At 51.3% G+C, this 22487-nt stretch overlaps 1 protein-coding gene across 10 annotated transcripts in view; it reads right to left on the bottom strand.

Moving 5' to 3' along the window:
* Positions 1-2721: 2721 nt before the first annotated feature.
* The window catches only part of PPP2R2D (protein phosphatase 2 regulatory subunit Bdelta), a 48934-nt gene continuing 29168 nt past the window's right edge, over positions 2722-22487 (bottom strand). For 3 of the 10 annotated variants that reach the window (XM_024762190.1, XM_024762183.1, XM_024762195.1), the window contains 7 exons: positions 19911-20076; positions 19392-19504; positions 16359-16536; positions 14593-14757; positions 11921-12090; positions 11756-11847; positions 5546-6677 (listed from right to left, as the gene is read on the bottom strand). In XM_024762190.1, the coding sequence (XP_024617958.1) occupies positions 6398-6677; positions 11756-11847; positions 11921-12090; positions 14593-14757; positions 16359-16536; positions 19392-19504; positions 19911-20076 (1164 nt within the window). In that variant the 3' untranslated portion in view covers positions 5546-6397. Of the gene's footprint in view, positions 3233-4875; positions 6678-6725; positions 7365-11755; positions 11848-11920; positions 12091-14592; positions 14758-16358; positions 16537-19391; positions 19505-19910; positions 20077-22487 lie in introns of those variants that run through there. The other 7 variants (XR_003005593.1, XR_003005591.1, XR_003005592.1 and 4 more) reach the window with 7 other exon arrangements.

Genomic DNA, 22487 nt, shown 5'->3' on the forward strand with positions numbered 1-22487 from the left:
AATATCCAGACAATTTTGGATTAAAATAACACAGATCCTGGGGGTCGAATCCATTCTCCCATAAACCAGAGCTCCTTGGAAAAGTGGGAATTCCAGGGCGGCATGAGGAACATTTGTGGTGCCAGGAGGTGAAGGACATGGAGCCAACCTGAGGGACCTGCAGTGGCTCAGAGTGGGTCAGCCTGGTAACAGGTTCCTGGTGGTGATGGGCTGTCACCAGACTGGAGCAGGATCCCCAAGTCCACACTGATGGAGACCAAGTAAGTGGGGGAAGGGACAGTTCTTCCCGACAGAATCTAATTAATAAACGGGATGAGGGAACGAGTGACCGTCAGGCAGACAGCTGCTGACGTGGGCCCGGTGTCACTGCCTCCCCAGGAAATTACCGCCAAGGGAACCTAGGGTACCGTGGATCTCCTGACCCCAACATCTCTCTGTGTTCTTGCCGAGATGTGTGACTGTAGGTTAGTCATGAGAAAATATCATGCCATCCCAAATTGGGGGAGGTTCTACAGAATAACTGTCTGAGGTCAAGGTCATGAGGAAATGAGGATCTGTTACAGATTGAAAGATACGGAGTGGGCTCCCCTGGTGGCGCAGTGGGTCAGAATCCGCCTGCCGCTGCAGGGGACACAGGTTCGAGCCCTGGTCCGGGAAGATCCCACATGCCGCGGAACAACTAAGCCCGTGCGCCACAACTACCGAAGCCCGCGCTCCTAGAGCCCGCGCTTCGCAACGAGAAGCCACCACAATGAGAAACCCGCGCGCAGCAACGAAGACCCAACACAGCCACCCCCCCCCCAAAAAAAAAAAATTCCAAGATGCGGCAATGAAATGCATCGTGGATCCCGGGCGAGAAAAAGACAACTGGGAAAACAAACACGAAGGTCTGTGGATGAGCTACAAGTACTGTGGGGTGACTTCACCCGCTTTACGTGGTGTTAATTAAACCTGGGTGATGGGTGAAGGGCAGGCAGGAACTCTACAATTTTTGCAACTGATTTAAAATTATTTCCAAATAAAATGTTACAAAAGTAAGATAAATAGACAATATCTTTTTACTCAGCATCCCTGAACCGGCAGGGAATGCCCACCCAGTCTGGCTCCTGCATCCTCGTGGTGCTGGATGTTTCCTCCCAACTGGGGGGGAGATGGCCAGGACCACCGTGCGGTGGACAGAGCGAAATGCAGGTGTGGACACGTCGCTTACCTTGTGTGCAAAAACGGGGGGAGGGGAATATGTCATGTTCGTGTTTGAATAAGAAAAAGTGTGGCCCAAGACAAGACTAACGAGTTATCAACACACCAGGCTCAGCGGGAGGGGCAGCACTTCGCCATCATCCTTTTAGAGAGTTCTGAAATTTGTACAGGTGTTACCAGTTTAATAAAGTAAGAAAAAACATTTATCGAAAAGGAATAATAGTGTGGGCAAGGATGTGGAGAAAAGAGAACCCTCACGCACCGTTGGTGGGAATGTAAATTGGTGCAGCCACTATGGAAAAGAGGATGGAGGTTCCTCAAAAACTTAAAAGTTGAACTGGCATGTGATCCAGCAATTTCACTTCCGGGTATTTATCCAACGAATGAAAACACTACTTTGAAAAGATACATGCACACCAACGTTCATAGCAGCACTATTTACAATTGGCAGGATATGGAAACAACCCAGGTGTCCATTGGTGGGTGTGTGGATAAAGAAGATGTGGTACATGTACAACAGAGCATCACTCAGCAATAAACAGAATGGAGTCTTGCCATTTCAGACAGTGTGAATGGACTTGAGAGTACCATGCTGTGAGTAAGTCCAAGACAAATGCCATATGATCTCACTTATATGTGGAATCTAGAAAAACAAAGCCAATCTTGTAGCTAGAGATTGGTGTTTGCCAGAGGCAGGTGTGAGTGTGTGTGCGCGTTTATGTATGTGTATTTATGTGTGTGCTTATGTGTGTTTGTGGGGGGGGGGAGGGAGAGAGAAGGAGGGTAAAAAGGTACAAACTTCCAGTTATGAAATAAGTCCTGGAGATGTACAGCACGGTGACTATAGTTAATAACGATCACATACTTGTAAGTTGCTAGGAGAGACCTTGAAAGTTCTCATCACAAGAAAAAAAACCTGTGTGGTGACAGAAGTTATCTAGACTCACTGTGGTGGTCACTTCACAACATATACAAATACTGAATCATTATGTTGTACACCTTAAACTCATATAGTTGTGTCAGTTACACCTCGAAAAAGAAAACCAAGAACAACCTAACAACATTTCTCATAAGAACTGTAGATTTACACTGCATTCAGATAATTAGATTTTACAAAACAAATGTTTCCTGAAAGTTAGTTCTTGGAATAACAAATTAGCTTCCCATCCTTACGGAACACACATCTTTTTTTTTTTTTTAATTAATTTGTTTATTTATTTTATTTTTGGCTGTGTTGGGTCCTTGTTGCTGAGCATGGGCTTTCTTTTAGTTGCGGCGAGCAGGGGCTCCTCTTCGTTGCGGTGCACGGGCTTCTCATTGCGGTGGCTTCTCGTTGCAGAGCATGGGCTCTAGGTGCGCGGGCTTCAGTAGTTGTGGCGCGCGGGCTCAGTAGCTGTGCTCACGGGCTCTAGCGGGCTCAGTAGTTGTGGTACACGGACTCCGTAGTTGTGGCTCGTGGGCTCTAGAGTGCAGGCTCAGTAGCTGTGGCGCACGGACTTAGTTGCTCCGCGGCATGTGGGATCTTCCTGGACCAGGGCTCGAACCCATGACCCCTGCATTGGCAGGTGGATTCTTAACCACTGTGCCACCAGGGAAGTCCCTGGAACACACATCTTTTAAAGATGTCCCAAGATATACAAAGACAATTTACTACTAATAAACTCTGGGGCAAACAAGTGAATCATCTCAGGACACACAGTAAACCCCACAGGAACACGGAGCAGCCTGGTGAGGACCGGCCTCCACAAGCAGCACCACAGGAGCCGGGGTCCCGCCCGGAGCCCGGGCTTCGGCCAAGGTCCCGTGTCCTGCCTGGGGGGCCAGGGACCCTGCAGATGTGCTCAGGACGCAGACTCACCCGAGGTTCCGGTTGCTGGCATCACCGTCCGGAGGGTGAGCAGGGAAATGGGACCAGCAAGTCCTCTCAGTCACTCACCGGGCACTGACAGGGTCGCTGGGCCCCAGCCCCAGGCCTCACTCTTCAGATGTGGGGCAGCTGAGGGAAGCCTTCCCGGGACGGGCTCTGCGGGTCCTGGGGGGGCGCAGAGGCGGGGGTCAGGCTGGGCTGCGGCTGTCGCCTTGGATGCTTCAGGACCCCCCAACCCCCCAGCCGGGACTCCTGTGATCTCAGCTGCCCGTTGCCCATCCCCCGTCCCACCGCCGTGACTCTGCCCCTCGCGGGACTCAGCTGGTGGCGTGAAGGGAGGGGCTGCCGCTCGAGAGGGGTGACAGCTGAGCAGACAGCCTGAGGTCTCCAGTTCCCCCTTCCGCGTGATGTCAGGGCCGCCACGGTTCCTAAGAGATCAAGGTGGCGCTCCGTCCCCCGGCTCACCAGCTCTCCACCAAGGGCTCGGGTGGGACGCGGACCCCGGTGACGCCGCGCTGTGGCGTGTCTGTCCGGCGAGCACCGCTGGGTTGGTTCTGGGGAGCCCGTGCCGGGTGCCTGCCCCGCGGCCCACCCGGTACAGGAGGGCTGTCACCAGCCCCGTGGGCCGCACCGGTCAAGCCCCACCCGACCCCCCGCCGTCCCCGCCCTAACCACACCCCCGTGGAGAAGCCCTGGCGGGGTGGGCCCCGTGTGGCATCCCCTCCCTCCCTCTCTGGTCCCCCCAGCGCCTGTGGAAGCTTCTCCCGGCACAGCACCCAGGGGGCAGTTCCTGAGGGGAGGACTGTCCCCCGCCGCCCCATCATGACCCCGGGGCGGCACCGGGTCTCAGACCGGGACTTGGCGCGCGGAGCGCCGTCCTCCCCACGAGGGGCGCGGCGCGGCCCGCCCCGGCTGGGTCTGCGCACCCGCCTCTGCCCGCGGGCAACAGACACGCTCAGCAGGAAAAGCCTCCGCGCCCATCCTGGGCCCCTTCGACAGAAGCGTGCAGACAGTTCCTCCTCAGACGGCCGCGCAGCACCAGAGCCCTGGGCTCGGCCCCACCGCGCTGACCAGGGGACAGCCTGGGCCGGCTCCCAGCTGCGAGGCCATGGCTACTCAGCTCCACGGGGGAGGGAGTTTGCTGCTCGTCCTGCGAACGCCCACGGCTGGGGGACGGTTTAAAATCAGACTCTGAGTCCTGTCCTGTACTGGCTTCTAGAACCGCCCCTGTTCTTTAAAAAGTGCACGTCTAAATCCACACACGAGTAAAGCGTATTCATCCAACCCAGGCCACCAACCGAGACAGCGTTAAAGCTTCAGGACAAGCAGGAGCACAGAATTCCAAGGAACGATGAAAACTCACAGGATTACCTTTCAGGAACAGACAGAATTTCTCTAGCTTTCTCCAGCTTTAAACGGGAGAAAAGGGGCAAGCTTTGTAAGAACAAGAAAAACAACAGATATTTTTTAAACAAGGAATATAAAAGAAATAAACGTCAAGTCTGAAACCCATAGGATTTTTACCTCATCAGGAGGGGAAAAAGGCTTACATGGAATCAGAAGTGTCTAGCGGAAAAGAACACGGAAGAAATTGCTAGACACCTCTTAAATTACACGTTTCTCAAGAGCATCTCTGAGAAGCGTGTGCCTGACTCGGGGGAGAAGAACCCACAGACACAGGGACCCCCGCCCGGCCGGTGGCAGCCACCACGCATGCGCCTTTTGCCCGGGGCCGTCTGAGAGGCAGATGGCTGGTTTCCTGTTTGGTAGGAAATACGTCTTAAAGATGGAAAAACGTCATAAAAAAATCTGGTAAAACATCTGAAATTTATTAAACTTTTTGGTCAAAATAGTTGAACAAGTAAATACAGCCCCATCTTACTAGAACTGCTTTACCTTAAGGGCCAGGGTTGACTGATACTTGGACAATTCTGTTCCACATCTCAGGTTTGTGAACTGCGTCAACCAACATGCAGTGATAGAATTACCTTTAAATTAAAATAAATGGACTTGTTGATTCTCTATTTCCGACATAATGTGAGCTAACGTGGCATCCCGTTAACATTAATTCAGGGGAATGAGTTGACAAGACATTTGTTCTTGCACCTCCATATCACCAGTAACCAAAATACACCTTAATTTCAAGAGCAGCACGTGAGCCCCAGCTGTCCCGTCCCCTGGAGGACTGGTCTGAGCCTCCTGTGTGAAATTTCACGGCAGCAAGCTCCAATCACTTAGTGTTGTTACCTCTGTATTTTTTTGTCTTGGGAAATCTTGATTTCTGTTATCAACTTACTTTTAAAGTAAACCACCAAGGTACTGGTGGCATTACATAATAATTAAAATTGTTTAATTTCTGCTGGCTTGAAATGCAGTGAAATTCGTCATGCATATAATTCCAGCGGTTTTTAGAAGCCTGTTACCCTCTTCCCACGAAGTACTGTTACGAAGGTTTAAGAAGCACGTAAGTGTCCAACTGCAGTGAATTTGAGGCACACTTTAAACCACGTGTTACTTTTTCAGCAGCGATTCTGTTACTACTCCTTGGGATTTTCTTTCTCAGAGGCAGCTGCAGGTAAGGCTCTTTCCAGACCTTACCTGGTGTGTCAGATGTACCATTTCTACAGAAACAAAAAAGTTATGGAAGTTTGTGGATACATACGTTCAGAGTTTGAAGTACTGCACACGTTCCACCATTCTGTTAACGAAGGACAAAAGATTTTAAAGTTGAATTCTGCATCATTTCATTATATGCAATTAAATCAAATAAAGACGATACTGATTTTGGACTTAAAAACACTTTTTAGAGTGTGTTGCTTTTATTAGGCGGTTACACCAGAGGCGCGATGGGAGTAAAGCGGCCTGAGCCCGCTCGACCGAATCTCCGCGCCGGCCAAGGCCCCGCCTGGGCTGAGAGAGGCTGAGGGAAGGCGGGCAGCAGCCACGCACGTGGAGGCCCCAGGATGACAGCAGAGGAGGAGGAGAGCTCGACAGGAGCAGACACTGAATCTGACAGCTTTCCTCTTGGATGTTAACTTTTGGTCTATAAACTGGAAGGAAGGCTCAGACTTCAATAAATATGTTTATTTTAGCAATGGCCTCTTCTGAGTCCTGTCCATCACTCTGCTTCGAGCGGGCTTCTCACCTGAGCAGCGACACCCAGGGCTCACCTTGCTGAAGCAGGAGCCCGCGGGCACCTGCGCGGCCAGCCCGTGCAGTCTGGGCGGAGGCAGGAGGGCGACCCTGCTCTTCACGGAGAGGATGTCGCCTGTCCTCTGGCACCAAACGAGCAGGCGCGATTCTGCACGAGATGCAGGTCCCGCTGCCTCCTTAGTTGGCCTTGTCCTGGAATATGTACAGGTTATTGGTGGCAGCCACGGCAATGATGTTCTCCACGGGGTGCCAGGCTGTGTGCAGGATCTTCTTGCTGAAGTCCAGGCTGTCCACGCTCACCTCGTCCTTCTTTCTCTTCCCACCTGCACACACTCTGCGAGGCTTCAAGCTGGCGCGAGGCTTGCTGTTCTCCCTGGAAGCTTCCAGCGTAACATCCCTCCATGTAGTCCTATCGAACATTCTGAAGAAGTTGTTGTAGGACCCAGTCATGATTGCACTGCTCAAAACAAGGACAGGAAGACTTCTAAGTGACCACCTCCAACCCCCAGCCCGGCCCGGCCCTGGACGCATGGATAGAGCTGCTTACCTCTCCTACCCCCAATTCTACACAGCAGGGTCATTTTTACAAATAAAAAATGAAAAATCATAATGGTCAGGAGAGAGACGCAGTGAGAATTTCTTCCTAAACTTCGTATACATAATCCTATCAGTAAAAATAAATACAACGGAAAAAAGTAATGGATTTACACTTTTAATTACATTAATGTGTTTTCAAACAAGGTAAAAACCCCAACACAGTCACTGCCCCAGGCTCGGGTAACGGTCTGACCTCCTGCACTTTGCCCCGATTCGGCAGGGCTCCGCACGTGCTCGAGAGACATTTGTGAGATCTGTTACCATCTTTGCTCACAACTGACCAGACAAGGTTTTAAAGTTCATTTTAATCTTAAAAGCGTTTTTCTCATGAAGGAACAGGTATATAAATAGTTAGGAGGGGCCTCAGACACGGGGTCAGCGTGCAAGACAGCCGGGGCCTTCTTTCCCGACACTCCAGATGCTGCAGCAGCGCCCGTGGCCTTTTCCCTTCCGGGCTGGTTCTGACGCCTTTCCGCGTCTCCACTGAAGCACACAGCACCGTGACGCGCTTCTCGCACACTGGTGAAAACTTCGGGTCTCTACACAGCTAAGAGGAGAGTGGCTGGTTGCCGGCAAATGCTTCCACGTGCGTCCAGCCCCTGCCTCAGCGGGCCCGTCGGGCGCGGTAAGACCAGACTGCCCTGCGGCCTCCTCCTTGGCACCCTGGGCTCCCGGGCCATCCCCGCATCATCAGGGGCGGATCTTGAGGCCCCGCGAGGCACGTGCTGCCTCATTCACACGGCGTAGGGCTGACCCCGACTGTGCAAACCCTTCGGTGTCTGATTAGCCTCATCTAAAACCTTGCACCGCACAAAAAGATAAGCTCTCCTGGCTTATCTCACCTGTACTGTTGAAGCCTGGAATGCACACACCTCGGGGACGGAGGGCCGTGTGGCGGTGGACGCAGCAGGGCCGTGCAGTGGGGCCCAGGAGGGCCGCCAGCAACTGCCACTTGCCCACTTTAATTTCCACACAGAACATGATGCTCACAAAAGGATAAGCAACAAATGTGCTGATCTGAAGCTTACACTTGTGTTATTAAACTTAACCGCAGGGACTTCCCTGGTGGCGCAGTGGTTGGGAGTCCACCTGCCAAGGCAGGGGACACGGGTTCGAGCCCTGGTCCAGGAAGATCCCACACGCCGTGGAGCAACTAAGCCCGTGCACAACTACTGAAGCCCGCGCTCTAGAGCCTGCAAGCCTGCGCCTCAGAGCCCGTGCGCCACAACTACTGAAGCCCGCGTGCCTAGAGCCCGTGCTCTGCAACAAGAGAAGCCACCGCAATGAGAAGCCTGTGCACCGCAAGGAAGAGTAGCCCCTGCTCGCTGCAACTAGAGAAAGCCTGCGCGCAGCAACAAAGACCCAACACAGCCAAAAATAAATAAATAAATAAATAAAAAATATATAAAAACTTAACTGCAGTGATTATTCCGAACAGAGACCAATGAAAGAATTTTTTCGGGAAGTATTTTATCATCAATGTTGATTAGAGGTGCTGATGCACGACAGAAATGAAAGTGGACCAACCTTCACGCCGTCTATTACGATTATTACTATTACTCAGCAGTCCTGACGGCACCTGCATGGGCGTGGATGTCCCCCCTGCCCGCTGCTCCACACGGTGGGAATGAGAGCCTTCCCCAGCACCTGGCCAGGTGCTGCCTAGGCGGGAACACCGCCAAACACAGGAGTAAGTGGACTTGCAACTTAACGGTGATGTCTGTGTTTGCTACAAACCTGGAGCACGATGAAGTGGGGCAAACCTTAACTTCTGGGCAGCGCCGTCCCAGGCGGAGTGACTGGGATGGTGGCAAAAACCTGGCTCTGCCCCCGCCCCCAACTCCACACAAGCTTCCAGGCAGGAAGGCAGGGCATGTTGGCAGGAGTGAGGGAACAGGTAGGCGCCACCAGAAAGCTTCAGGATGTGCCGGGGATGGGTAATTTAAACGTATTTTGCAATATCTCGGATCTACCGCGAAGCATAAAGAACCGTGCAGGGAACATTCCTATACACGGTTGTCCTTTGAACAGTTACACGGTCTTAAAAACAAAACCGTCTTGCATGCTCTAGACATCAGAGGAGTCACTTGCGTGATGGCGTACAGGCCTGCGCAGCTGTAACCCTGGCTTTCGCTGTGTCTGGTCCACACCACGAACAGAGGATGATTCCTCGTCCGTCCGCCCGCCCAGGGAGGAACCCCGACATGGCTCAGCTGCCTCCAGGGCACGTCTTGGAACGTGTTTTCTTTCTTGTCTGTATATTCGAGAGGTGCCCAGCCCACCCGGCCACTGCCAGGGAGCCTCAGAAGAAGGGCAGTGGCAGTGGTCATGCCCACTGGCCTCCACCTCCACCCCAACATTTCCGTCACTCTGATGGATGTGAAGGGACGTCCCTGTTGCTTTGATCTGCTGATTACTAATGAGGATGTGTTGTTATTCATTCCCCCTGTTTCTGTTAATTCCCATTCATGAGTAGTTAGGACTTTCTCACTGACTTACGATTCTTCACGTATTCTGGATATTCATCTCTGTTAATTTTACGTGCTTTTGTGGGTTTTATTTCCATTGTTTTATTATGATACAAAGAAGCTTAAAGTCAATGTAGTTGGATCTCTTTGTCTGGGTTTGGGGCCTTGTTTAAGGCACATTCCTGCATGATCATTTATCTCTGGACACAATTTCAGGAAGCGAGTCAGAAGGGATCACGACACACCGCATCAGAGCGCCTTCCGGCTTCCACTGCCGGGCCGAGAGGTCTGCTCGCGGTCTGAACACCCTTTCTCCGAAGGCAATGGGTCTTTCCTCCCCTGGCTGCTTTTAAGATCTTTTCTCTGTTTTTGGTGCCCTGTAACTGCATTATGACCTGGATGTGGATTTCTGTGCTTCTTGAGTCTGCGTATTCGTTCAGTCTTGCATCAGTTATAGAGAATTCCTGGCCGTTAACACTTTAACTGCTACTTCTCCACAATCCTCCAATTTGGACACTTCTCTCCACTTAGGTTACGTTGGACCTTATCTGACCCTCCGTGTTCTCCCACCTTCCATGTTTTTTCTGTCTCTTTGGCTCTCTGAGCTGCATCCTGGATAATCTCTCCTGATCTTTCTTCTTAAAATATTTCTCATCTTCAGTTCACTAATTCAAGATCTTTTCAGCTTCACGGGGTCTGCTAAATTCACACAGTGATTTTTCAACTACCACAGTTTTCATTTCTAGAAGTCCTGCACGATGCTTTTGCAGACGTCCTGGGTGGTTTTTAATGGCCTTGTGCTTCCATGTTCAGGTTCCGGTTCCGTCCTTTAACCTGTGAGTATTTCCACATTCTCATTTTATATCCTGTGGCATATGATTTCAGTACCGGATCTCTCAGAGGTCACAGTTCTGTGGTTGTTTCTGCTGGCTTGCTCACACTGGCTTTCCTTCATGTGTTTGGTGCTTTTCACCTGTGAGCTCCTGTTTAAGTGATTTTAATCTGGGGAAATCCTGAGCCCTGGGAAAGACAAATCCGCCACGGGTGCCAGGCACCCCTACGTGTTTTCAGTGGGTTTGCCAAGAATGCGTTTCTTCAGCGCTCTCTACCTGGGCCACATCTCAGGGCTGCAGCCTTGTTTACCACTCTCAGCTTGACCCCCAAGCTGAGTGTGTGCTGGTGTGAGGCCAACCCCGCTCCGTGAGCGGCCTCTGCCCGGGCCCCCTGTGTCACCCCCCGCCCCCACAAGGTACTGTGACCAAGCTCGTGCTGCTCTGCTGTGCTGTGAGGAGTGAAGTCCCCTCCTCTGGCCCAGGGGCCCCGTGTCTGCAGCAGGACACACTAACAGGTGGCACGTCAGCCTGTGAACGGTGCGGATGCCCGGGGCTGCCTGTCTGCTGGGACTTACCCTCATTGAGCTTCTCCAGGTCAGTACAAATACAAACACACGTCCCTGGCGGGGAGGGAGGCTTACGGTCACAAAGGTCAGGGGACTTCATCCACTCCAATCCAAGGTCTCAGACAGATACATTTCCCTTGGGACGCATCTGAACGTAGATGGATGCCTTTTCCATAACCCCGAGGGTCCCAGTTTCAACTGCCAACCCTGTGTGGGTCCAGGGCCACAGCTCTTGTACCCTCTTGGGCTGCAGGTCCCTGGTTCCAGCTGGTGCCCTGAGGCCAGCGAGGGCTCCCTCCTAGTTCCTGCTTCCTCTTCACTCCTGGCCTTACCGGTTGTGAGCTCAACTATACCCACAAAGAGATTTGTGGTGTGACATCTGATGTTTCTAGGTGTTTGTGCCAAAGGGTTTCTCAGAATGTCCGTCAGTCCCTCTCTGAAAGTGGCGAGGTCCTCTGCCCACTGACACCCTTGACAAGCAGCACACGGCAGAATCCATCACAGACGATGCAAGCTCATCTCCTTCCATCACGCGAGGTGCGACATTTCGTAGAATATGAAACAGACCTCTCGGCAGCACTAGTACTGCTGTCACCTCTAAGACACGCACAAAAAGGTGGCGGAGGCCTCAAACCGCCTCATCACGAGGTAGACCACGGAGTCACACCAGCCACCCGACTCTGTCCAAGCACAGCAGCGACTCTGAGGTCTCGTACTCCACTTGTCCCCAAAGGCAAACTGGAACGTGGCCATCCCACACACGCCACAGTGACTAACCTCCCCACCGCCTTCCTTTCACTCATCTTGGAACTGACAACAAAAAAAGAAATTATCATCCACTAAGCGTTTTTAAAACAGCCAACATGAACCTTGTACTACGCTTGCTGTTTAAACACAAGGTGGAGTCATAAGCAAGGTGAGAAGCGTGCCCAGACATCCCACGTTTCCACCTTGCTAGGGCCACCTCACAGATGGCCTGGAAAACCAAGCCCATCGGGACTCCTCCTGGCAGCCCGGCCCGCCTCTGAGGACGTCAGCGTGCTTCGGGCCTGGTCACGACGCAGGTCTCACCTGTCGGAGCCGTTCCAGCAGCACTCAAACTTGTCAAAGATGCAGTCGTTTTCGTACAGGGAACACAGCTTGCTTCGAAGGTACTCGTGGACCTTAATGAAAGTACAGGAAGGTCAGAGGGACGGTTGTGTGCAAGACGTGGCAGGGTCCATGCCGCGGCCTCACCTGGTGGGTCTCGACAGGCCGGCTCTCCATGTTGAGGTCCCACACCTTCACCGACAGGTAGTCTCGGGTCATCATGTACCGACCGCTGTGGCTGAATTTCACGTCGGACACAGAAGAGATTATTTCTGAGAAGAAGGACCTACTGCTGGGGTCTTCCGGCTCTTCAAAAACTGGAAAATAAATGTTTTCAGCTTCTGTTTAAAAACCAGAGAACAAATCATTTTAAAGTCCAGGCGAGACTCGGGCCCTCCCCCGACACCGCTGCGGCCTCCCATCTCCCTGAAGCACAGGCCCCAGGCTCACCCAGGCCCTGGCTCGCAGCCCAGAACGCTGCTCGGGCACTCTGAGTGCATCCTGGTGAGGCCTCTGCATTAACCTGATGCTTCCCTGCAGATCCTCGGAATGCCAGTCCCTAGCAAACCACGTCCCATCCTGTCCCTGGCACAGAGAGACACAAAGGGCGCTACAGCAGATGCTGACATGGTGCCCCAAGCGCCCTGGGGCCGACGAGCCTGCGAGTGCACTCAGGGCCCGGCCCTTAGTCGCGAACGCCTGGGTCAGATTTTAACACCGGAACAGTCCCACCTGCCAAAGCCTGTCAGGAAAGGGGTTTTCCTTCACTATTCAATAGTCGAGACTTACGCGAACAAAACCAAACTACTAGTTTCAGAAAGATTCTACAGGCTTCCATGGCAGACCTCTCTTTCCCTGACACTTCTGCTTTCTCAGCAGTAACTCGAGTGCCCCCTCACTCGCCCCCTGCCCATGCACCAGACCCCAGAGCCCCCAGTGCACTGTCGAGCCTGTGGCTTGGTGAACTTTGGGTGAGGATTTCTGTACTTCCTCTCATTTGCAGCGGCTTGTGATTTTCTTTGTTTTTGGTTTTTTCTCTTTTTTTGCGGTACGCGGGCCTCTCACTGTTGTGGCCTCTCCCGTTGCGGAGCACAGGCTCTGGATGCGCAGGCTCAGCGGCCATGGCTCACGGGCCCAGCCGCTCTGCGGCCTGCGGGATCCTCCCGGATCGGGGCACGAACCCGTGTCCCTTGCATCGGCAGGCGGACTCTCAACCAATGCGCCACCAGGGAAGCCCTGATTTTCTTTTTTTTAACGTAGGAACCTATGTTTGTTGAGTCTGCATTTGAAGTTGATTATAAGCAAGCTGGTGGCAATACTCTGAGCATTTACTCAAATAAGTAACTTTGCTGACAAATAAAACTACTCTTGGAATCTAAAATTGTTACTCACGAGTGTTCTCTTGAAAACACAGGCCAAACATTAGAAAAGACTCATTTTTCATTGCAGGAATTCTACTAAAGTACAAAGTTCTTTTAAAACATACTATAGGGGCTTCCCTGGTGGTGCGGTGGTTGAGAATCTGCCTGCCAATGCAGGGGACATGGGTTTGAGCCCTGGTCCAGGAAGATCCCACATGCTGCGAAGCAACTAGGCCTGTGCGCCACAACTGCTGAACCTGTGCTCTAGAGCCCACGTGCTGCAACGACTGAAGTCTACGGGCCTAGAGCCCGTGCTCCGCAACAGGAGAAGCCACCGCCATGAGGCCTGCACACACAACGGAGAGTGGCCCCTGCTCGCCGCAACTAAAGAAGGCCTGCAAGCAGCAACGAAGACCCAACACAGCCAAAAATAAATAATTAAAATAAATAAATTTATTTAAAAAACTCCAAAAAACAAAAAAACACACTATAGTGGACTTCCCTGGCAGGCCAGTGGTTAAGACTCTGTGCTTCCACTGCAAGAGGCACGGGTTCGATCCCGGACTGGGGAAGATCCCACATACCACGCAGTGTGGCCAAAAGGAAAAAAAAAAAAGAAAACCACAAACCCCAAAAACCAAAAATTAAAACCGAAAGAAAACCCCCCTCCCCCTATACTTTAGCCTCAAAAAGAGACAGAATGAGGCAAAAAGGCTCCTAAGAACCAGTCATCAAGGACACTTCCCATCAGGCTCTGTTGGAGCTGCCCCACTTTACGACAGGAGACACTCTGGACAGACTGACCGATACACTGAGTTAGCTGCAGGACCAAGTGTCCAGAACACGAAAACCCATGGCGCTCCAGGCTGGGATGGCGTCACTGCTCAGTCCTTGGGAACGTGTTGGCAAAGTTCTCAGGACACACTCTGTATGTCTTGTGACACACAGACTTCTGGTTTTCTACAAAGTAGGGCCTGTTGGTTATGGCTAAAAATAAAAACAAAACCAAAGCTCTCCTCACCTAGAAGGACTTCAAGACTCAGTGGATTAAAGACTAGACCTTCACCTCAGGGAACTGCCTTCAAGTTCAGCGAAGCTCTGTGGGAACAGAGCCCATTCCGAGAGCCGAGAAAGGTCACAGGTGGGCTGCGTCTCCAGACTCAGCAGAGGTCCTAGTGCACAGAGGTGGAGGCGACAAGGGGCTCTCACTGGGCCCACCCAGGGAGGCGGACGCCGCATGGAAGTGCTGGCAGGAGTGACCTGCGGGCTCCACCGCGGCGCCACAAAAGCAGGGCCTCTCGCTCCGCACCCTGCCAGCAGCGCCGCGAGGACCAAGGCCGGCCTACGCTCGCGCAGGCACATGCGTAACAAAAAGCACCTCTGAGTCTTCGGAGGTGGCTCGGCGCCCAGACAACACGGGCTCTAGACGGGACGTTTATATACACGCCCGGCACTTACACTTGGAGTGTCGGTCGCACAGGGCGGAGGAGCGCATGTCGCACAGTCTGATGGTCCCCTTGCTGCTGCTGTAGACTAGCACGTTACACTGGTGCGGGTGGAACTCGGCCGCCGTGATCACCTCCGTCAGCTCTTCCATGTTGGCAGGCTTGATGTCCACGATGTCTGAAGCGCACAGTTAAGGCAGGGCGCTCGCAGGCATGAGATAACCCGCGTGACGAGGTTTAAGAGATTAGGTGTGGAGGAGGTGATCACACGTACTTTATGCTGGACGAGCACACCAGTTAAGAGGATCTACGTTAATACACTAATCAGACTCCAGTAACGTGCCTGACAGGGGCCACGGCCATGCAGATACGAGGGCTGCTTTCATCTCGCTGCTACTGCTAGCATTCTAGGAAGGGACTTTCAAAGCAACATAACACACGTTCAAAGACCAGGAAGCAAGCAAGTGCCCATCTGCACAAAAGTCCCGTAGTAACATCCACAAAAATGACACAGACACACGAGTATCGCCAGGTTCCAAAAGACTCTGCTTTGCTGAGTATCTGACACCAAGGGCTTGCTCTAAGTAGCCAGAACAACGTCACATGGTAGGTTGCCAAATACAGAAATCACTCAACTGGAGAAACAAGGAAGTGTACAATTTGGCTTTGGGCCAAGATAGGACAGCAGGAACAGATCACAACTAAGGAAGCTAAAAAACTTGGTGACACTACAGCTCAAGTCTCCGGACACCAGACACTGTGGGCAGGGACCCTGGAGGGACTGGAGCCCTACAGTGCCCAGCACGCCGTCGTGGCTGTCTCCAGGCCACCGTGCAGAGCGGGGACCAGGCTGAGCCCGCTGACCGCCTGGAGTCCGGGGAAGCACACGAGGCACGCAGGGCCGAGTGCCGGAGAAGAGTGGCCAACAGGCTATGCCTAGGTTGCTGACCTGAGAACAGGTCAGCAAAGGCCTGTGAGGACACTGCCCAGCTGGGGAAGGAGCCACGCCCAGAGATGAGAGAACGGCACCCCAGCTTGTGCGAGAGCTCGCCAAAGAGCAAAGCTGGGCTGAAAGTGAAGTGGGAGGGGAGGAGCCACGAGGGCACCAACTAACTGGGCCCTGTGAGTGGATCCAAGGTGTTTTTAAAGTGCTAACAGATAGGGGCTGCCCTGGTGGCGCAGTGGTTAAGAATCCGCCTGCCAACGCAGGGGACGTCCCACAGGTTTGAGCCCTGGTCCAGGAAGATCCCACACGCCGTGGTGCAACTAAGCCCGTGCGCCATGACTACCGAGTCTGCGCTCCAGAGCCCACGAGCCACAGCTACTGAAGCCCGCGTGCCTTGAGCCCGTGCTCCGCAACGAGAAGCCCCCGCTTGCCCCAACTAGAGAAAGCCCCTGTGCAGCAACGGAGACCCAACGCAGCAAAAAAAAAAAAAAAAAACAAAAAAACATTATATATATATATGTATATATATAAAAGTGCTAACAGCAGAAAGCACATGCCTGTTTCTGTGCTGTATGATCTCAGTTGCAATGAAGGGCATTTGAAGCACGACGGTGGGACAAAATCTTTAAGAAAACCATGAAAGATACGACTGCATAAATGAACCCTTCATGAATTAGAGTCCTCACAAATCATTGAGAGAAAATGTGAGCTTCTGACAGGAGAAAAAAATGACAAAGGACAGACTCTGAGACAAAGGGGTGTAATGAAAATGAGATGACCTATCCAAGAACGATCCTATAAAAATGCTGCGATATCCACCTGATGAAGGATACTAAAACTTCTGTCTGTGATTTCTAAATGCCATAGATTAATTCTCAGGTCATCTGCAGAAAGATATGTTTCATGATCACTATTTACTGAAATGGAATTTATATGATATGTGTGAGCATTTGCAAAAATTCGTCGTGGACTTGCTTCTACCATAAGGTCCATGGGCTTCAATATTGGGACCTAAAAATGGAAGGAAATAGGAATTCAAAACAAAGATCCCAGCAGCATAAAATCAGAACACTTACAGTAGGTAACAAAAAGGAACAAATGTGTACGCACAGTTAAGTAAGAGCATGTACAGACAATACCCCAAATAAGCAATAGCTTCTGGCTGCCCGGTAAGCAGATGGCCCCTGACACTGATGCCTGATGTGGGGCCTGAGTCGAGCCCCGCTTCCTCCTCTGGCCTCGCAACCGCGGCCTCCAGAGTGAGAGCAGGCGCACCTCCTCGTCCCCCCACGCCCCCCGCGCCCTGCAACAGGGCTGGGCGGGTGGGGTGCAGGGACTGGGCGGGGGGAGCGTGCCTCTCCTGACCTGGTGCCCGCGACGCGGCACGTCCAGCCTGCAGACGGCAGTGGAGCTGCTCACTCAGATGGCAGAGGCATGTTGGGTACGTACGTTATACTTCAATAAAAGGTTTTTAAAAAAAGGCACAGAAACCCCGACTGTGATGAGTGCTGTGGCCAGGAAGGCTCCCAGGGAAGGGGACGTCCACACAGAAAGGGAAAGGGAGGAGAGGTCAGCCGGGCGAAGGACGAGAGGGAGGAGCCGGCACAAGAGTGGCCAAAGCCAAAGGCACAGTCGTGGGTGACGGTGTCACACGTGCGAAAAAAACGAAAAAGGCCCAGCATCACTGACATCTAGTGGGGAGGAAAACAGAAGCTTTAAAATCAAAATAGAAAACTAAAGTGTGCTAGTTTTTAAATTAAAAACCCAAGGAGTGTACCTAGAAAGGGTAGGAGAGAATCTCTTAGTTGAGTTTTCTCCAGCCAAAATGCTGTAAAAATGAACTCCCCTCATTTTAAACCAGCCAAGTGCAGAGCACACGCTTCCCTCCTCTTGTGCAGGAGCTGTTGGTTCCACAAGGGACAGGACAGACCTGTCATGCCCTCTAACAAGTCTCTAATTAATCAAAACACGAAACAACTGTAATATGGATGACAGAAAGAGCCCCTTTCTGGCACCCAAATAATTTAAGAGGAGAACAAAATTTCTGTTCCCCTTTCAAAATTTTGTTTTCCTCTTAAAGTTCAAAGGAGTCCATGAACTCACAAAGGTAAATCCACATACAGAGTGACCTGGCCTGCGATCTTTCCCCCGCCGCAGCCCACCCTGCAACTGTGATGACCTCACACCTGTCACATGCTTCGCCATGGCCCTGGACGAGACCAGCTTGGTTAGGCTAATTGTAGAACAGCAGCCTTGACCAGAGTGAAGACTGGGCCTCAGAAGCCCTTACAGACTTCCCACAGCTGGGACGGATATGAGCATCACGGTGGAGAAGCAGGCCTGGCTGGGAGGCAGGGGGCTCCCTGGAGAGGGGGAGCGTGCCGGGCCGGGTGCAGGGGAGAGGCGGCCGAGACAGGGGATTCAGGTGCACCCACAGGGCACCCCAGGCCTCATCCTTCCAGCGCACTTAGTTTCCAAGGAGCAGTTTACATGGTGGTAACTGTAAAACTAGTGTTACTGTCACCAACAGTGATTTGCCTACAAACTGTCACTAATTCACGGGTGGGAAAGCAGCAGCATGGCACAGAGAAACCACCATTTGGATCAGAACATCTTGGTTCAAAGTAGGGTTTAGATTTGAGCAAATTACACAGCTTTCTTGGCCTCAACTCCCTGGAAACAGGGCAATACCACTGACCTACAAGTTCCCACCCCGTCCTTCTCCTTGGCAGTGCTTACCTGTTACACCCACTGTGCTCCTGTCGGGAGCACCCCTGCACGCTGGGCTGCGACTCCGTGCTGCGCACCTGCTGCCCTAGCACCTGCGTGTGCGCGGCAGCAGAGCACGGGGAAAGAGACTGAAACCCACCACACGCACCCTGGCCGGGGCCCTGCGGGGCGTGGGATGGGGAGCTTCCTGCAATTCCCTGCCCTCCTCTGTAGCTCCTCAGCTACCAATACAATGTGTCCACCCACTAGGTCTTCACCTGATAGATCGCACTTCCACAAAGATTTTAAACCTCTCTGAAAAACCAACCAACTGGCCAACAGCTTTCTAATGAACCAGGCGGTCGGTTCGGGGAGCGCCTCTAAGTCACCACTGGTCTCCGCTGTGGCCCAGCCCATCGGCAGCACCCTGGGGTCTTAACCAGGGCGCATCTGGGCAGGATTCAAGCTTGTTTAATCTCCTTCTCATACTCCATTTAATTAAAGGCACCACCCCAGGACACTAGATTTTAAGTTGTACTCAATTTCATAGATGTTAAAATGTGAAAAAAATCGAGGTATTAGAATTGATAAAACACAGTCATTTCATACCGTACCTAGGGGCACCAAAGAGGGAGTGAAGAATTTATTTAAAAAAAAGAAAAAGAAGAAGTAATGCTGCTCATGGATTGATGGGCAAAGAATTCTGGTCAGAATCTGCCTTAGCTAACTCAGAGGAAATCCAGTGAAGGCCATCCTGCTGGTCCACAGGTCATCTCTCAATCTGCAACCCACGCTGCTTCCTCCAGGGAAGTGTGCTGAGTTCCATCTGCTCCAACCCCACCAATGTGCTACTCTGAACCTTCAGAGTGAAAGGCAGTGGATGTATTTAGAAAGACTTGTTATGGAATTAAACCAGAGTCTTTTCTTTAGTAGTAGTATATTTTCTGAAGATGTGTGTCTTTTTTGTTTTCGTGAGAACACAAGGACTCCCATTTTAACAAGTATACATGAAAATGATTACAAATAACTTTCAAGATCAAGAAGACAGATCCCACAGTATTTCTATTTAACAGTATTCTCTAAACAGCTGACTTAAGCATCATTACTGATTAATTTATGACAAGTATCGGCTAGTTGAAAGAAAATGTGACGTATACCCGTAGTGCCGTGATTCTAAGTGGATCTCGAAGTCGTCCATCTTCATCTTTTAAGTTATAGCCTTCTGCTCTTTTATCCCGTTCACTTATTTTCCATAATTTAATAGTTTTATCTGAAAATAAAAACCTCATTCTCCATATTAAAAGAAAAACCATATATCATGCACCACTTTAGTTGAGTATCATACAAGAAAACTCTGTGCTTCTACGCTGGTTTAGAAGCTAGGAGTATCTGAACACTAGTACTTCCAGTTGTATATGAACATTTTGTTTCCTACAATAAGTAAAGATGTAGAAACGTCTACAGAGTTGAGAAATGTAATACTGCCAGTGTGTGTGTGTTTGCGTACTTTGAGTTTTCAACCTGAGTTTTCTTCCTGCCTACCTAATGCTTTACCCTCCCCGAAAGTTTAAAGCGGAGATAACCTCCAGAAGGGCTAAAATCAAAAAGAATCTACGCACAGAAAATTAAAAACCCAGCCTTAACTCAAAGGGACACATAAGGAGAAAAGCTCTTACCATTTGTAGAGAGCAGAAAACGAGCAGCGCCCTGTTGTGGTAGCCACCTAATCTTATTAATTTTTTCTTCAATTTCTAGACTCTTCAAATAGTCAAACTCTGGTTCGTGACTTTGAAAGGTACTGTAAACGTTATATTCCCCCCTGGAATGAGGGCGGCTTTTATTCTGCAAGGAAACATGAAGCCATTTTAATGAACAAAGCACAGTGCAGAGAAACTTCAGTTCTCCCAATGTGAATATCAAATGACCACACACATTTTTAAAAGTTAATAAACATCCTGGGTCAAAAAAATGTCGAACAGATGATGCTCAGAATTACTTTACTTGGAAGAAACAAATAAGGGAGCCGACTCCGCAGCTTCCTCTTGCACTTCCGGGCATCCGCTCTAGGGCAGGGTGTGGAGTCGCGCTTCCCTGCCAGTACGCTGGCTCTGGCCCGCCTCTGCGCTACCGGGGCAGCTCCGAGAGAGGCTGAAGGGCCCACAGAGGCGGCAGCGGTTGCCATCTGGCCCCGTGGAGAGTCAGGTGGGCCGGCCCAAGCCCTCCAGGGCTGAGCCACAGGGACGCACACTTCCCCGTCACCTGGGACAGCCAGCCAGCACACAGCTGCGCCGCCAGGGAAGGGGACTGCCAATCGGCAGAGTCACAAATGAGCAGTTACGGCAAAGGAGCCACGGAGGGCAAATCCTGCAGCACGTGTAAGAGAAGCAAGCTGCGCAAACACACCCACAGTGAGATCCTTCTGCAAAATTTTAACACACACAAAACAATTCTACACACTGCAGTAAAAACAAAAGAACAAGCTATGGCCAACTCGGAGGAGGTAGAGGGATAATAAAATAGGATGTGGAAGTAACATGGAAAGATAGAATGGGGGAGGGGCACAGTGTGTGCTTCATCTACATGCCCAGGGTTTCCTTTTCTAAAGGAATAAAAGCCTGAGTGGTGGGTTCATAAGTATATTTATATTAATCCCTGAAATCTTCTGCATGTCCAAAATAACATTTTCTATGAAATAGTTAAATATTTCATAATTAAAACTCAAGGAGACCAGTATTTTAATTCTTGTTCTATAACCAGTATCTAAAATCTTACATTTTTAACACATTAGTGTGTGTGTCAAATAAATTGAACTGAACAAATAACCTTCACGTCTAGATAGATACCCCTTTACGTTTCTGAAGCAAGATCACGTATTATGAGAAAACTCCCCCCAAACTCCCTCCATCTCTCTACCGAGCTGCCCTGGTAAGTAAGTACTGCGCGCCTCTTGCGATCAAGCGATCCTCAGCAGGACCGTGGAAATCCCTACCCCGTGTCCCACGGGTGTGCTGGACTAGAGGCTTATGCTATCCACACTACTCTCCTGCTTTGTGGCCCTCACGCTCTCTATGAAAAAGCCTAATACACCAACGGGTACTTCTGACTCTCAAGTGAACAAACCGAGATTGAAATATTTAAAAGGGAAAATCTGTGGAATCAGTCAGTCCCATGCTTCAGACACGAGTCCCATCACAGCGCTGCCCGTCCTTCCCGGGCCACTCTCTCCGGGAACAGCGCCCTGCCTCTAACGCTGCCACTAACTGCCCTGATCTCTGCCCTCAACTCCTGAAACCCAAGGCCCCTGCTAATCCCCCGGCCTTGTCCTCCCCCGGAGACCTCGCATCAGCGCCCGAGGGCCTGTCCAGGGAGAGGGAGGGACTCTGAGGAAGGCTGGCAGGGCACAGCGACTGGACTCTCAGCAGGAGAGTGGGGCGGGAGCTGCTGAGACTGCTGGTCCAGCTGCGGGGAGCATGGGGACGACGAGGAGGCGGGCCTCGCTTTGTCTGGGAACATGCTGATTCCCAGTTACAGTTCTGATGTTACTGGACGGACCATGCAGAGGGACGGCATTCTGCAGAGGGGTGGGCGCCACGGAGCCACGTCCACAGACTCTGCTCGCCCCAGACTGACACGCTAGGGTCCCTTGGACAGAGGGCTCCACCACTAACATGGAAAAAAAGTTCGAAAATCACGTTGCCACCTAGTTTCCGAGGGTTCCCTCTCGACTGAACGTCCTGCAACTTCCCCAGCCAAGCAGGGTGCTGCTCTACCCTCCAGGAACCCTCTACGCTTCGCTGATTCTAAAACACATATTTTGACGCCTCTGACAGCTTACTGCAGTTTCTACTCGAGAGCGGCCGCGGTTTAACAGGCAGCAGCCTCACCCCAGTGGCGCTGCAGTATCATCAACTGTCCCTCCGACGATGGCCGAGGACAGTCTTACCCACACTGGAAACACTCAAGTCCACAATGAGGATTACACAGCAACCACTAAAATACCTGACAGGCAGATGGGATACAAAACCTCTTTTTACATTAACCGAAATACGAAGAGAAAGATGCGGAAAAAAGTTGCCCAGGACTTACGAAGTTACCGTTGGTCGGGCTTATCAGATTTAAACAATTTCAGGGACCCGCCACTGTACAAAACTGTAGCAACACTGACTTAATACATCTTCACTGAACACAACAGGGTAACTTCTCAAAACTACAATACTTAACACATTTTATAGCAAGATGCTTGAGTGTTATAA

Source organism: Neophocaena asiaeorientalis, unplaced genomic scaffold, assembly GCF_003031525.2.
Source record: "Neophocaena asiaeorientalis asiaeorientalis breed wild unplaced genomic scaffold, Neophocaena_asiaeorientalis_V1.1 scaffold356, whole genome shotgun sequence".
Classification (NCBI taxonomy): Eukaryota; Metazoa; Chordata; class Mammalia; order Artiodactyla; family Phocoenidae; genus Neophocaena; species Neophocaena asiaeorientalis.